At 35.1% G+C, this 15,566-nt stretch overlaps 2 protein-coding genes across 4 annotated transcripts in view; both read right to left on the bottom strand.

Moving 5' to 3' along the window:
- Window positions 1-5,276: 5,276 nt before the first annotated feature.
- LOC105381784 (carboxyl-terminal PDZ ligand of neuronal nitric oxide synthase protein) overlaps window positions 5,277-15,566 on the bottom strand; it is an 85,513-nt gene continuing 75,223 nt past the window's right edge. For 2 of the 3 annotated variants that reach the window (XM_038121752.2, XM_038121757.2), the window contains exons 9-10: window positions 13,989-14,117; window positions 5,278-6,438 (exon numbers count right to left, since the gene is read on the bottom strand). In XM_038121752.2, coding sequence (XP_037977680.2) covers window positions 6,208-6,438; window positions 13,989-14,117 — 360 coding nt within the window. In that variant the 3' untranslated portion in view covers window positions 5,278-6,207. Of the gene's footprint in view, window positions 6,439-13,988; window positions 14,118-15,566 lie in introns of all 3 variants that reach the window. The other variant, XM_038121744.2, reaches the window with a different exon arrangement.
- LOC125491168 lies at window positions 10,414-11,747 on the bottom strand. Its single transcript, XM_048632439.1, has one exon. It carries the CDS (start codon window positions 11,221-11,223, stop codon window positions 10,660-10,662), a length of 564 nt encoding a protein of 187 aa, XP_048488396.1. The 5' UTR covers window positions 11,224-11,747; the 3' UTR covers window positions 10,414-10,659.

The raw sequence follows: 15,566 nt of genomic DNA, 5'->3' as shown, positions 1-15,566 counted from the left end.
AGTGGGGATATAGGTACATTGTACCTACATAAATTCCAAATTCCAAAGAACTCATTGGTATACACGTCAACGCCGCCGCCAGGATTCGAAACCCGCATCTCTGGCTTAGAAACATATATACCTAGGCTTCTACCGTAAGTAGTTAGAAGTGTTGTGGAGTGGAGACTGCGGTAAGGCAAACGTAGTTTATGACGCTAACCGGCTAGATGGGTTGACAACTTGCTTGCTGTTTCTAGGATTGGATGCGGAAAACATCCATTTGAGAGCATCCAGTGGAGAGCTTTGGGTTAGGCCTACGCCCAGCAAAGGACTGCTGTACTTGGCTGAGAGTATAACAAGAGATAACCAGTCCCAGCATTCACCTACTAATCCCACCTTTTCTCTTATGCCACCTGCTCAAGCAGTTCATTGTAGCTCCTTTGCACTTTTAGATACTGATGAGGAGGAGGTGGAAAGGATGATAATAGGCCTCAAAAATAAATGTGCCGTTGGGTGGGATAACATCTCCAACAATATACTCAAACAGCTTAGACATGTTCTTGTACCACCGTTGACATATATATTTCAAATCTGTCTTAGTAAGGGATGTTTTCCAACTTATCTGAAAAAATCTATAGTACATCCCATTCACAAATCTGGTGACAGAGACCGTGTCGAAAATTACAGACCGATTTCCATTTTGCCATCCATATCTAAATTACTAGAGCGAATTGTTAATGTCCGGCTTATCAACTATTTAGAAAAAAATAAGCTACTTTCAAACTGCCAATTTGGATTTAGGTCTGGTAAATCCACTGATGGTTCTGTACACGAACTGACAGATTATGTGGTTGGTAATCTGGACAAAGGGCAAAAAACTCTGGGGATTTTCTTAGACCTAGCTAAAGCCTTCGACACGGTCTCTGTGCCAATACTCTTAAATAAACTCCACAATATTGGGATCCGAGGACATCAGCTAAAGCTGTTCGAGGATTACTTAACTGAAAGATATCAGAGTGTGCAGATTGACCATTACACTAGTTGTGACCTACCTGTAAGATATGGTGTACCACAGGGCAGTATATTGGGACCTATCCTTTTCATCATTTATATTAACGATCTCCTCAGTCTTAGTCTGCCCCATGGTAAAATCATATCTTATGCGGATGATACCGTACTCCTTTTCTCTACAAATTCGTGGGAGGAAACTTTCAAACATGCCCAAAGTGGTTTTAACCAGGTAACACTATGGCTGCGACAACATCTGCTTACTCTTAATAAAAGTAAAACGACATATATCTCTTTTTCAATACGTAATTCTAGTCAACCATCCTCACAGTTTAAAATTACTTACCACACTTGCGGGCATCGTGATTCATGTTCTTGCGATGACATCTCCAGGTCTAATAAAATAAAATATCTAGGCATCATGATTGATCAGAACTTGAATTTCAAAGACCATATTCAACTGACGTCCGCAAGAGTGAGAAAGCTCATTTTTATCTTTAAAAAACTAAGACATATCCTAGATCCCTACTTACTAAAGCAAATATACATAGCTCTCTGTCAATCAGTACTTATCTATTGTATTACCTCGTGGGGCGGAGCTCCAAAGACTACCCTTGTTATTCTAGAACGGGCCCAAAGAGCTGTTCTTAAAGTAGCTACTTTCCGCCGCATACTTTATCCCACTGAAAGGTTATACCAAGATTGCGAAGTTCTAACAGTTCGTCAGCTGTTTATATATCACACTGTACTGAAGCAGCATAAACTTGTACTGGACTGTCTTGACACTAACAAACATTTCAGAAGGAATTACAAAGTTTGTAAGACAATCACGTATAAACATGCCTTCGTACGTAACTTTTTCTGCTTTGTTGGACCATACTTATACAATAAATTGAATAAATTAAATAAACTTCACCTGTTGAACCAATATGAGTGTAAAAATGTTATGTTAAAATACCTACAAAAACTTAATTATGAGGATACTGAACATTTATTAATGATTGCTACCTAACTTTTATTATGAGAACATAGTATACATAAATGTAAACTTTAAAACTGTCTATTACTAAATCTAAATACAAATATTTTGTCCCTTGGGTACAAATTCCCAAGCCATTAAACTTCTAGCCACCATTAATTTTTAGATTGATCTAGCTAGCTTTATTTGATGTAAAGTTTGTATGATTCTTTCATTTAATTTATTTATTTATTTTTAAGTTATAATTAATTTTATTTTTAAGTTAATTAATTTTATTTTAAATTAATTTTAATCATATTGAGTACCTACTTGAATTTGCACAGCTTTATTATTATATTCTATTGGAGGAGCGCTGATGCCTGATGTACAGGTCTCTGGCCTAGTTCAGGCACAGATGTAATTTGTAATTAGATAAGCTTTTTTGGAATAAAAATTATTTATTTTATTATTGTTAATTATTAATATCTCATGTGTAAATTACCCTTGAAAATTGTATTTTTTTTTTAGTATTAAGTTAGAATTAAGTCCCTATTGTAATTTCAAATATGACAGCATGTTGTGAATGAATAAATAAATGAAAAAAAAAATGGTATGATAAAAAGAAGAAGAAATTCAGTTATTGAAACGATAAGGTAGGTGTACTATAAGTTATAATAATATTATAAAAAGATTGTAATCGTTCCACTTACATAACTATAAGGTTCCTTATTGTTTACAACTTATTTAAGTTTGCATTAAATCTAATAATACAATCATAGTTATTTACAAATCTCACTAAGTACAGATATAAAATACTATTCTTGTCAAATTATTGTTATCAAAGCTTCATAATATTAATGATATTTAGCACACACTTGAACACTTAGGTTGTTGATTTCTCGTGCATACAAGATTTCAGGATTTCACTTCAGTAGTTATCTACTTACAGGTTTCAATAAGACAATAATTTTACTAAGAATGTTTTCTTACTTAGAAACTTTATAAGGGGAATTATTGAATATTGACCAAATTAGTTAAACTATGGTTAATATAATTGAAAAAATTATGATGTGTTGTTTCAACAATGGCGAACCCGTCAGGCTGGCCGTGATGTAAACTCCCAGTTACAATTTACAAACTATTTTCGATTCAATGAAGCACCTCTCTATTTGTTTGAGGCGGTAAAAGCCTGAAATTTAAACTTAGCCTAGGAAATAACTAATTAATCACTTATTTTTTTTTGTAAAGTACAGATTAAAGTTACTAAGTATAAAAGTTACTTACAGCCTAGTGGCACCTCAGCACCTTATGGCACTGAATGTGAGTTTTTTAAAGAATTAGATTGGCATTTGTATGTACGTATATAAAATTTAAAATGCATCATTTGTACCTATGATCTATATGAAAATACATTTAAAGCATAGCCGGCTACAATGGGATGGTTTTTAACAGACAGTTGAATGCTTAAACAGGGTATGTATGAAAGGTATTCTTTTGAAAAACTTTTGCGAATTCAACAAGGTTAGGAAAAAATATACTTAAATATCCCAATTTATAAAATAAAAAGAAGGTATTAACTTCTATCCTAAGGTATAAAATTTACCCTAAATTATTCTTAGGCACACACAGCTGCAAAGAATTCTTAAAATTATGCAGCTTCAGCTAAATAGAGGTATAAAGTGCTAGAAACTTGCCGCTGCGTATCAGTAAGTTAAGCGTCTACCTATCGGTATTGTACGTACGTATCGCACCTAACGGATTATCGTAAATGTAGGTATGTAGAAACGTCTGTTGCATACGATGCCGAAAAGTAGACACTTACCTTTATCCGTCACCCTCATTTGTGACTGCATTTAATTTTAATTTAATTTTTGTGTATCAGACGGCATTATTACCCGTCCGTTACAATGCAAAAATATCGTAAAAGAACAGATACAAACTACTATTTTTTCCTTTATACCTAATAACTTATATGAAACTGCACCTCTTCTAATGACTGTGACTTTATTTTCATCATTTATTGTGATTCTTTCGCCATGGCAATGTTCTTGTTATTATACCTACGCAAGTGAACATGCCTCCAGTCTTTTCTCTCTCAAGGTTCAACACGAAAACCTTATGAAAATGGCAGTACCTTTTTCTCTAACTCTAAACCAATCGTTGGGCATTGCTAACTCTCATCTCATCACGTAAATGTTAAAAAACGAATACAGTTTTTTTTTTAAATCGATATAATTAATACAACGATGGCGATTCTGAAGGCACTAAGTAACTTTAATTCTAGCAAATGGTCAAACTTTTGTTACTTACGGAAACACACATAGTAAACAGTTTTTTATGTAGGCTTAGAAATTATTACCTTCAAAATCGCTACCAAACAGTTTTCTTTCAAGCAACCCCTTAAGTCCACCACCACGTTATGACACCAGCGAGTGGAGCGGCGGCACGCGCTAGTAGGTATTATTTAAGTACTCTACAAACTCTACATAATTGTGACCATGGCGGAGATTTGTACGTAAACCGCGCCATAGATCGAGTCAATGATAAGTACCAGACTACCAATGCGTGCCACTAGTAGTATTTAGTCAGTGACCAGTGTGGCCACCGCTCTACTCGCTGGCTTGTGGACGCGGCCTTAATCTTATAGCTTCACATGCGCTGCTCTTGGCAATATTTAACCATCATTTTTGGTTATCACACGGGAATTGACGTGGATACTTATATATACTTGCCTTATTGAAAACTTTAATTAAGATGCTCACTGTAGCTACCTATTGCTATGGAGGTACCTAACCTATGTACTTAAACTCCTTAATAATTGGATACCCATTTGGGCAACATTAGTTAAAAGTACAATTAACTAAATTACTGTAATATTTGAGTGAATTTATTTTACTAAGTTAAGTAATAGAAAAATGCTGAGATCGTACAGATAAGACCCTTGTAAATTTGTTACAGCTGGGTACAATGTAAAGAAGTGTAAATTAAATGTTCACGAAGTTTTGAGGCACTGTTATTCATCGTCGAAACCCCATGTAGTGATGGCAACCTGCGGGTCACTCTGCTGTTTCGCTAACTACGGTTAACTACCTCTTTATCTCGTGGCGTTAATTCGTCATCCGTTAGTGTATCAAGTTAGTGTAACCCTCGGAGTCAAATTTACACAGTACAGCCTTATCTAATATCGTACCTAATAAAATACACTCACGGCCCGGGCAATGAAAAGGTTACATTCAGAAAAGCACAAAATTACTTCTAAACGGAAAATGGTAAACTTAATACCGTGTTCTGCAACATTGAAGTACATTTAACAGAGCCTCAGGATATTACCAACTAGAAACGGAAATATTTTGTTCCAATTTAAAATTAAATCTTTGAAAAAATTGGGGTCTTTTGGAATCAGAATTTTGTGAGTGGAACTATTTCATTGCCCGGGAGTGTATTTGGTTGATAACTAAATAAGTTTAGGTGAGCATAACCTAACCAAAGTTAAAATCCTCGTCAATAATTAATAATTGATAAATTATTTGCTTGTTCAGACAGAAAAACAAACAAGTATTCACCCATAACACCCTCAAATTCGAGTGATAGATGACTTTGGATGATTCGAATCATCCAATGTCATCAGTCATCTATAACTAGAATCAAAGACACATTGTGTCTTTGAGTTGGACTTTAGGGTGAAACAGTTTGCACACTTGTGACGACTTGTGGTGACTTATCGCTTTTGTTGAATGTATTTACCTAAATAGTTAAGTATAGCAAATTATAGGACTAGCGAGCCTATAATACGTACATGATTAATTACTCAATTATATTGTAGACGTAGCCTAAAAATGCACAGTTTGTTCGTCGTATTTCATTACACTACATACTTACATACCTAATTAAATATTCGTTAATTTGATTCTCGTTATTATTCAATGCGAGCTCATGTTATTTCAGAACCGGTGGTGGAATAAGTATCTTTGGTTCGCATGAGTCATGTATTTTCATTTTCAGCACCAACTGAAGTGGTCGTTGTACGCATTATCAATACTAAATAAACATGCTTATTACTTACTATACGACTATACGTTCGTATTTATAACCCAATTAACTATCTTAGCTATTCCCTTCGCTTTTATCGTCAAACACCTCTATCATCATACCTACCGTTACAAATCGCTATACAAGACTAAGCGCCTGTACGTATAGGTAGTGAATAGTATTCTGGAGTCATCTCCTATGACCAATGTGATTCACCCGCCATTCCAAATTTCCTACAAGAGTGTGTGTTTATTAGCTATAGTTTTTCGTCTGGAGAATCGTATCGGTATGAGCCGGCGTTTCTTCTTGGTGCTGAGCTGGAGCAGGAGGTTCCTGGCTTCGGCGAGGGTGGCAGCGTCGGCGTCCTCCACTCCTGACACGAAGCCGCTCTCCGGCCGGGACAGGGCCGCCATGCTGCCCGGGAGGAGCGAGAACCAACGGTCTATCTTGGCTGACGAAGACAACTAAAAATTAAGAGCGTTTTGATTAGTTTTTTGATATTTAACATGATATTGGGTAAGTACTTTGAAATTTAGAACCATTTTAAGGCTCAGTTGCAATATTCGACTTTATCTATGGCTGTCATATTATACAGATGTGGTAGTAATGGGATTAAACCAAGATGAAGTGTTTTTCTGTATAACTGGCCGTGAATTAAATTCATAATTGAACCAATTCTAGGATTGACTTATCAGGATAGATGACGATCTTCTAACAAAACCAGAGGATAGTAGCTTTGATATTTATGCAATCTAACAAATCTATAGGTACTTAATGTATATACCTACCAAACTATGTTATATCATAATTATCATATTATTATTAGCAACGAATCCTTGCAGGTATCACGGAATACGCAACGTCACTGGTAAACTTTGTTTTTAACGGAGGGGAACACACGTATTCAATAATAAATTAGTTATTGCGACAAGTTTAAACAGGTGAAAGAGAAATAAAGATACACGTTATGACAGTACATAAATATTTATATTGAAGCTTTGAGACTACTCACTATTTAGAGTTTAGATACAGATTTATGAATGTTTTTTAAAACTTTTAAGTAAATACCTACAGCATCTTCCATCGACATAATTATGACAATAAAATTATTACCTATTAAAACATTTAACACTCAGAAATACACATAAATACATTAGCTAAACTTGCATATTTAAAATTTAAAATTGTATTTTATCTGTAAGTAATTCATAACTATTCTGTACCTATTTATATCCATCCAGTACACATATTTTATTATTTCAGAAAAGTTATGATTGTCTGAAAAAATATCTCATAACGTAAGTACTAGGAAGACCAAAGGCATTTGGAAATTATACCGTAGGTAATAACAAACTAGGCGGTGCACCATTATTTATAATAATATGTATAAGTAGACCCGAAACTGAAAGTATTATAATATAATAATTTTAAAAGACATGTAAAGTTATAAGAACAGTTAGCTCATAGATTTTTTTTTAAATATACTAAGATGCTTGCATGTTGTAGCAAGTGCAGTCAAACGTAAGTAAGATAAAATTTACCGCTTGCTAAATCTTGATGTATGTTCCCGAGTCCGCATTGTTCTATGTGTAATATGGATATGGATAGTATCTAATGTTCTTGCCATTTATACTTTCTTAAATAATTGTGATTGGTTAAATATAATCAATTTATACATATATGTTGTGTGTACTAATTTTACGAAAAACTGTTGTAAAAGAAATATGAAAATTTACATGCACGATTGCTGAAAAAATACATTTTTCTCAGTGTAGAAATTTGAATATGGTTTCTTTTGAATTGCTCAACATTATATTAATTATGAAAATTGGAAATAAGTAGGTATCTATGTAGATACGTATAAGTATTTGTAAATAGTTACCTTATTATATTTTAAAAGTCATGGACCTACAGTATACCAATCGTTTTTTTAAAACAACAAGCTATTATTATAACATCTCCCTTTCTCATAATTGGCGCTTAGCACCATTATTTTAAATTTTATATTTTTGACACATTTTTCAGTAAGTATGGCATGAATTGAAATACAAGTGTACCTACACGTGTAATAGTCCAACATAATATTTTATAAGTATTGTTACTTAAGTAACATAAGTATTTTAACTTTTCAAAGCCAAGTATTAATTTAACATTCATTAATAGCACATTGTTCCTAAGGGGTCTCCCGTGATAACACTGTGCTTTACAAATGCAAAAAAAAATAAACAAAAAAATATATGCAATAGTTACTTATGTACCTATATATGAACAACAAAAATATTCCCTCACCTTCATTAATACCTAAACAACATCAGGTGCTTGGTTTAAGAAGGCTTTGGCTCGAAATTCATCATCATTCATCGCATTTTAGACGCAACAAAGAAATTATCAGTGGGCTTGAAAAGAGATAATTTCATACCTGTTTTCAGGAAATTCTTACGTACTTTCAGAGCATGAGTTATGAAAGGCTTAAGTTATGAATTCATATCAATGTAAATTATGAATTAATATAAATATATATGTAGTATATTCCACGAAGACTAAAATAATTTGCTAGCTACTTATTGGCGCTTGGCACCATTCTCCATTGAATATTTCCATCTTCCTAATTCCTAATGCTATGGGTTTATTAAATCTTATACAATATACGCATCTATACTTAGTAGGTACTATACTCTGTCCATCTTGTTAATGGTTTTTTGACGTTTGCTTATGCCTGGTAAGTAAAGTTGGTTTTCGTTTGCAGTCATCGAAAATATGTACGAGATTTCGAATGTCAAAAAACCATTTATAAGATGGACAGAGTAAAGGTACACATATATGACAGCTGGTTTGACTAGGAAACTCCTATCCGTTTAATATAAAGACTAGATTTTTTGTTATGTTTAGTGTGAGTTACAGATACTTAGCAGATATTATATAATAATAAAGACTAGGTAACAAATTATAAATTATATGAAATATCATAATATATGACTAGAGTATCGATAAATGTACAGAGTAAGGTTACCTTTAAATACCATGTTTCATAAACTATCTTCTGGTTTCGGTCACTTACATGTGTGTTATATCATTTACTTAAGTATTTTATATAATACGCGAAATAAAATAAAAACATATTTAATCTGATAATTACTTACAAAGGTAGGTATTTTTAAATTCATTACTCTTTTACATCCATTCAAGAGTAAATTATGTAAGTATAGTTAGGTACTTCATTATGAAACACGATGAAGACTTAATTTTATGTTTATAATTATTAAGACTCAATGAACAGGATTACAGAAAATATTGAACGTATTTTATAATTTTAGTATGTACCCACTTACTACCTACTGCAACTGCAACATAGCGAAAATAGACACGTGCTTATATAAATTGTACACGCATAATTGTATACTTTACTAAACTAAACCCCTCTTACGTACCTTCAGCTAATTTAAGTACATAAATTATATATAGGTATCATAATTTCTGTGTATAATTTGATATTGAGATAAGAACATAATTTTATTTAGTATTAATGATTCAGATATTCTGTTTGATATTTTATTTTAACATTATATGTATGTATAACAATATGTATGTATGTGTATAGATAGATATGATGTGTGGTTATTGGATATGTGCCTATAATTATGTAGGTAACTTTATATATTAATTAAAGAAATTGTGTTGTATATGGAGTAATTAAATACCTACCTACTAAATAAGAATAATAGTTAAAGCCTACTAAATTTAACTATATTTCGTTTACATTATTCACCAAAGAATGTGATATACTTAGGTAGGTATACCTACGCTCAATAAAAAATTGGCACCATATTTTAGCCCTTGAACAAATGAGAAACTTAATAAACTATAATAAAAAAAGAGTTTTCTTTTTACTCTACTGATATAATATATTTTACCCTATATATATTTTATTTAAATACTTACTAAAAAATAGGTCATTTAAAATTTTCTAAAATATTATAAGATAATGTTGTTGTTTAAAATTTGTAAGATAAATAAGTAATATGATTTTAATTTGATTATGATTAGTTACAATAAATTTTTGATACCAAAAGTTACTTAATAAAATAAATATATGCACAGTGTAGTAACACTTCATTATTATCATACATAATATAAGTACGTACGTAGAATTCAAATTTATTAGATTTGATTAGATATATCCTATATTTGACCAGTATCATCTCCAATCACATTATTTGCCGTAGAATACAAGCCCTACCTACCTAATCTTGCCTTTCAAAAAGGAGTACAGTGCGACAAACTTATCTGTTCCGGTGAGAGCGAACTAAATTGATCCATATCTTATTATTTACTAATGAATTATATATTGATATAGATTAGATGGGTTTACTGAAACCACAAGAGCGAATTACCACTACTGGCAGACTTAAATCTTATAGAATGAAGAAATACTGTCACCGGAACAGATAAGTTTGTGGCACTATAACCGAGAAGTAAGTAGACGTCTAACTCCAACTTTAGTTTTAAGCCTGTCCATCTTCTTTTCGTACGCAAATATAAATACTTAAACAGATAGTATTCGTACAAACACTACGAAAGTTACACAAATATGTTATAAAGTATATTATGTACTGTAGTGGGTCTTTAGGTATAAACAAACAAGGAGGGTCCACTATTAAGAGTAGCTAAGCGCGCGTGGTGCGAGTTTACTTGGTGGTGTGGCGGGTCCACTGGGCGCGCAGGGCGTTCATCATGTCGCTGCGGCTGGGAACCTTCTCGCTGGTGGAGCGAGTGATGGGCGCGGCGCGAGGCACCTGCAGCGAGGCGCCGGCGGGGGCGGCGGGGGCAGCGGCGGCAGCGGGGGGCGCGGGGGAGGAGGGGCCCACCTGCGCGCTGCTGCTCGACGGACTCACCGCCACGAGCAGCTTCACCCGCCCGTCCTGGCTCGTGGACGCAACCGTGCCGTTGTTCGACAGCGGCTTTATAAACAAATCCGCCTCCTCGGAACTCCCGGCCGATGTCTCCTCAGGCCCCGAGCTGCTCGAGCTAGTCTCGTCCACGGCCATGCGGCCCATCCCCGCCGCCAGCCCCTCCACGTCCCACTGGCCCAGCATGTGGTCGATGTCGGCCTTGCTGGCGTTCACCACGGGCGGGATGTTGGGGAACGCGCTCGAGTTCTGGAAGAACTCTTGGTTGTATTTGTCGCTGTCGTCGACGGGTTCTTCGTCGAAGTTGGTGACGAAGTAGTTGTGTATCTGCTGCGGAGTCATGGCCTGGAGCTCGGGCGCGGGCTCGTTGTTGTTGAGGTTGTTCTGCAGCGCGGCGCTGGTGCGGGCTAGCAGCGCCTCCAGCCGCGCCTGCTGGCTCGCGTGGGCGTTCGACGACTTGCGCGATGTCGCCCCTGTCCCGGACTGCGATTACGAACAAACTTGTTAGTAAGTCAACGGTGTAATAACTTCATTCATAATAAATTTTTGAGGTATTTTAAGTAAATTTAAATAGCAAAAAACATTCAGATTAAAATCAACACTTACCGTAAACAAACACAACATTACACTCGAGCACTAATAAAATAAAACACTTATTGTAAGCACTGTTAACCAAAAGTAACAACCATGCAGGATTTAAAAAATGAAGTATATAAGTGCCTATATCTAGGTAAGTAATAATTATAGGAGACATTGATTTATAAAAATCATAATAACTGATTCATTAGGAAGAATATCAGGACATGTAAACTTTAGGTTTGAACTAATTTCTGAAATCATAGCTACAACATTGGCATGCTTGCCTAATCAGTCTAATCATACAGCCATAGGATATCATATAGCTATTAGCAGGTATTACTTATGTTATAACCGTAGCTATACGATACTGTAATAATTAGTAAGAAAGTTTTTCTTCACATACAACACATACCATGCTTGAAGTTAACAAAACATAACTAAAAACAAAATTTACTTAACTATACGTAGGTAGGAAATTGACATACCTAAAAGTTACCTAACGTTTTGGAAAAAAAAGCTTTTAAACAAAAGTTATTTTTCTTTTTTTGATCTAGTTGGCCTTGTTATCCAACAACTAATCTGAGGAGGAAGACTCGCATTTATAAGAACATTTAGCCCCATGTAGCAAACGGCTAAGTTACTGCTAACTTGTAGTAAAAGTTTACGAACAAAGTTGGAAATGTCGTTAATCGTCACGAACGAATAAACCCTCTAGGAAAAAATATTATAGGTTTTAACAACTAGTCTAACTGAGTTTAGTTGTAGTGTTGGGAGAGTTTGTTCCGTGTAAGTAAATTATGCAGGTAATTTTTTATTATGGGGATAATCTAACAATATTATTTCCTGAATTTGTGATTTCTGTGGATTTTTAGATATTGATACTGAACCTAGATTAAACTTTGCTGCGTCTCCGGCAAAGCAACAGGTGGTTGGTTATTTGTTAATACGCACACAATACATTTATTGTATTGAAATACTGACTTGGTTGTAGTGAATACCTATACAGGGTTTTGCAAAAAGGCTATACTAAGCCGAAACCTACATGTGCAGCATGGTATATCTAAACCCGAAAATCAAATCAGAATTTCAAAATTCGCGATAGGAAAAGTCATTAATTATCACTCCATAATAAAGTCACGTAACCAACATAGTTTCTATGAAAAATTATAATTTTTATTCGCGAATTTTTAAATTCTGATTTAATTTTCGGGCTTAGATATACCATGCTTCCATGCTGCACATGTAGGTTTTGCTTAGTATACCCTTTTTGCAACACCCTGTATATTTTATGAAGTTTTATAAATAAGTGTATGTCTGATAAAATAATATTAACGTTAATGTAATACATAAATACTCGTAAATTAAGAAAATCCGAAGTGCAGCAAGTCCACACTGCGTGTGTTCTGTACGGGTACCTACATAAATATTATCTATTGTGTAACGTATTTAATAGTTTCGTTTATTTACAACACTGACTTATTTATTTTTAGTTCAGGATTAATCACAATAAATTATAAATAAGTAAGTACCTATAAAGATTTTTACGATGCACGAATCATGAAAATAGACTTCTAAGTTATAAGTACATTAGAAAAATAAACAGAAATATCGCATGCCCACATGCCTAAGTAATATGCAAATACAACATCAACACACAGACATCATAACTAACTAACCTCTGGTTTCTATTTGAAAGTAAGTTATACGCTCAGTTTCATTAAGGAATTTTAAAGTAATTTTCACTACGATATCTAATTCTGACACTTTTTGTCAGTGCTATGAAACTAGACTTTTAAATTATAAGTAGGTAAGTACATTAGAAAAATAAACAGAAATATCGCATGCCCACACAGATAATATGGAAAATACAACATCAACAGGCATCATAACATAACTAACTAACCTCTGGTTTCAATTAGGAAGTAAGTTATACGCTCATCGCTCAGTTTCATGAAGGATTTTTAAACTAATTTAGTCCTTTAGGTACTTATAATATCTATTTCTGACACTTTTTGTCAGTGTACTGAAGCAGTCAACGCAATAGTTTAATGACCCTTCATACAACTGAGGGCTTTGGTGTTAAACTATGGCTGGATTATTAATTTGCCACTATAATAAACCTGAACTCAAATTGTTTTTTTAACAAACGAGTACTGAGTATGTCGTAGAGTGAGATGGGCAATTGTTAGGACCAATAGCAACGCAGTAACAAACTACATCGACCAATAACGGTAAGTAAAACAATTTCCGTACTCGTTTGTTAAAAAACCATAGACTACAGACGCAGAGTGTGACAGTTGCCATTGACACGACAAGTACGTCTAGTACAGGTTTGATAATTGTCGAAAACTATAAAAGTTTCAGTTTTCTCGCAGACAAAGTGGCGCCTCTAGCGGAAACTATTATAAACATTGTGACAGATATTGTATGCAGGTGACAGAAGAAATTGTAAACTTTTGAAAAAAATGGAAAACCCTTACTAGACGTACAGAGGCAGAGTGTGACAAGAAGAAGAAGAGTCTCCGTACCTGTGGCAGCAGCGTGAGTTGGTGCGCGTCGACGCGGCGCGTCGTGTCCCGCTCCTGCAGGTGCGCCACGAGCGCGGAGATGTGCTCCAGCAGCTCCTTGTTGTGGACCAGCAGCTGGTGCGTGCGCGCCTGGAAAACACAATGTGAGGCGTGAGATCATACGGTACGGTACGACAAAATATGCAGAAACGAACCGCCAGAAACGGGCGTATCTTTTGCAACTTCTAGATATCAGGCACCAGGGATTAGGAGGTAGGTCCTAAAAATTGGAATTAGCATGACGAGGGGGGTGGACTTGGCAGCTTTTGGAATAACGCTTTCAAACGGAAGTTATGATTTTTTTTACGACTGGCGGCGCTAGTGCTGCGTATATCGCCTTAAGTAGGTACAATCATACCAATTATGCTGTTGCAATGAAGGAAAACATCGTGAGGATATTTGCACATCTACAAAGATTCTAGATGTGTAGCCTAGGGTGTAATGTAAGTGCATTCATTGTACTGTACTTATTTCAAAACAGCTATACGGCTCGAGACCGCCTTACAGATAAAAGTAATGTTTTATGGCAAAATACCCGCAGGAAAGTCTTGTAAAGCATAGTGAAGTTCCCCCGAGAAATAAGATGGTAAAAGTTTATTTAACTAGGTTAATTATAGATTGGCAAGTTGCTTGGCGACCCTCCTTGCGGGGTGAAAGACGCGGAGGGGACGAGGTACCCAAGACGACAGCGGGTAGCGGGAGGGTAGCGGGGAAGGGCAACGCGTGCACTGCATGTCATTGTTACGGCAGTCTCGGCCGCGCAGCCGAGGCGGCCACATGTCTTATATAGTCTGTCATAATTTGAGTGCGACCCACATGAGATCATTGATCCTGAGACCATTAGTCTTAGAATGAGTGTTGAGGCCTTTTTAATATTATCATTGTATTATTATTAGGTATCTATAATTCGTCAACAAAATAACGTTAAAAACAACAAATCGTATAATGTCTCAATATAGGGGCTTCTTGTAGAACAGCGTACCGGATCAGTCATGCTACGCGGCTAAAGGTTGGTACTGCGCAGTCAGATACGAAAAAGTAAACAACAAAGACGAAGAGTCCATATGACAGTGCGTCAGTTGTCAGTTCTTGTAACTAGGAAAGCAACCAAAATTTATGTGATTTAATGAAAGTAATTAATGAGCAAAACACAGAGAAAAATTACAAAATTGATGAAATTTTGAAAGAAAATGGTCATATCGTGCTTCGCCTACCCCCATACCACCCGGAATTAAATCCTATTGAACTTGTGTGGCGGTACGTGAAAGGCGAGCTCGCAAGAACGTCGATTGACTCTAACTTAGATAAAGAGATAAAAGACTTAGAGTTGCTTTTCTCTAATTATTCGCCTGAAAAGTGGAGAAATTGTGACGACCATGTCATAAAAAATTAAGACGAATATCATGGAAGTAGAAAAAAATAAAACTTTTTTTCTACTTCCATGACGAATATTATAAATCTGATAGAGTATTTGACGATGTATTGGACAGATATGTTATTGTTTATTTATAATTTAATGTAAATTAAACATTAAATATT

This window comes from Plutella xylostella, chromosome Z (assembly GCF_932276165.1).
Source record: "Plutella xylostella chromosome Z, ilPluXylo3.1, whole genome shotgun sequence".
Lineage (NCBI taxonomy): Eukaryota > Metazoa > Arthropoda > Insecta > Lepidoptera > Plutellidae > Plutella > Plutella xylostella.
This window is presented reverse-complemented; position numbering and strand designations above follow the sequence as displayed.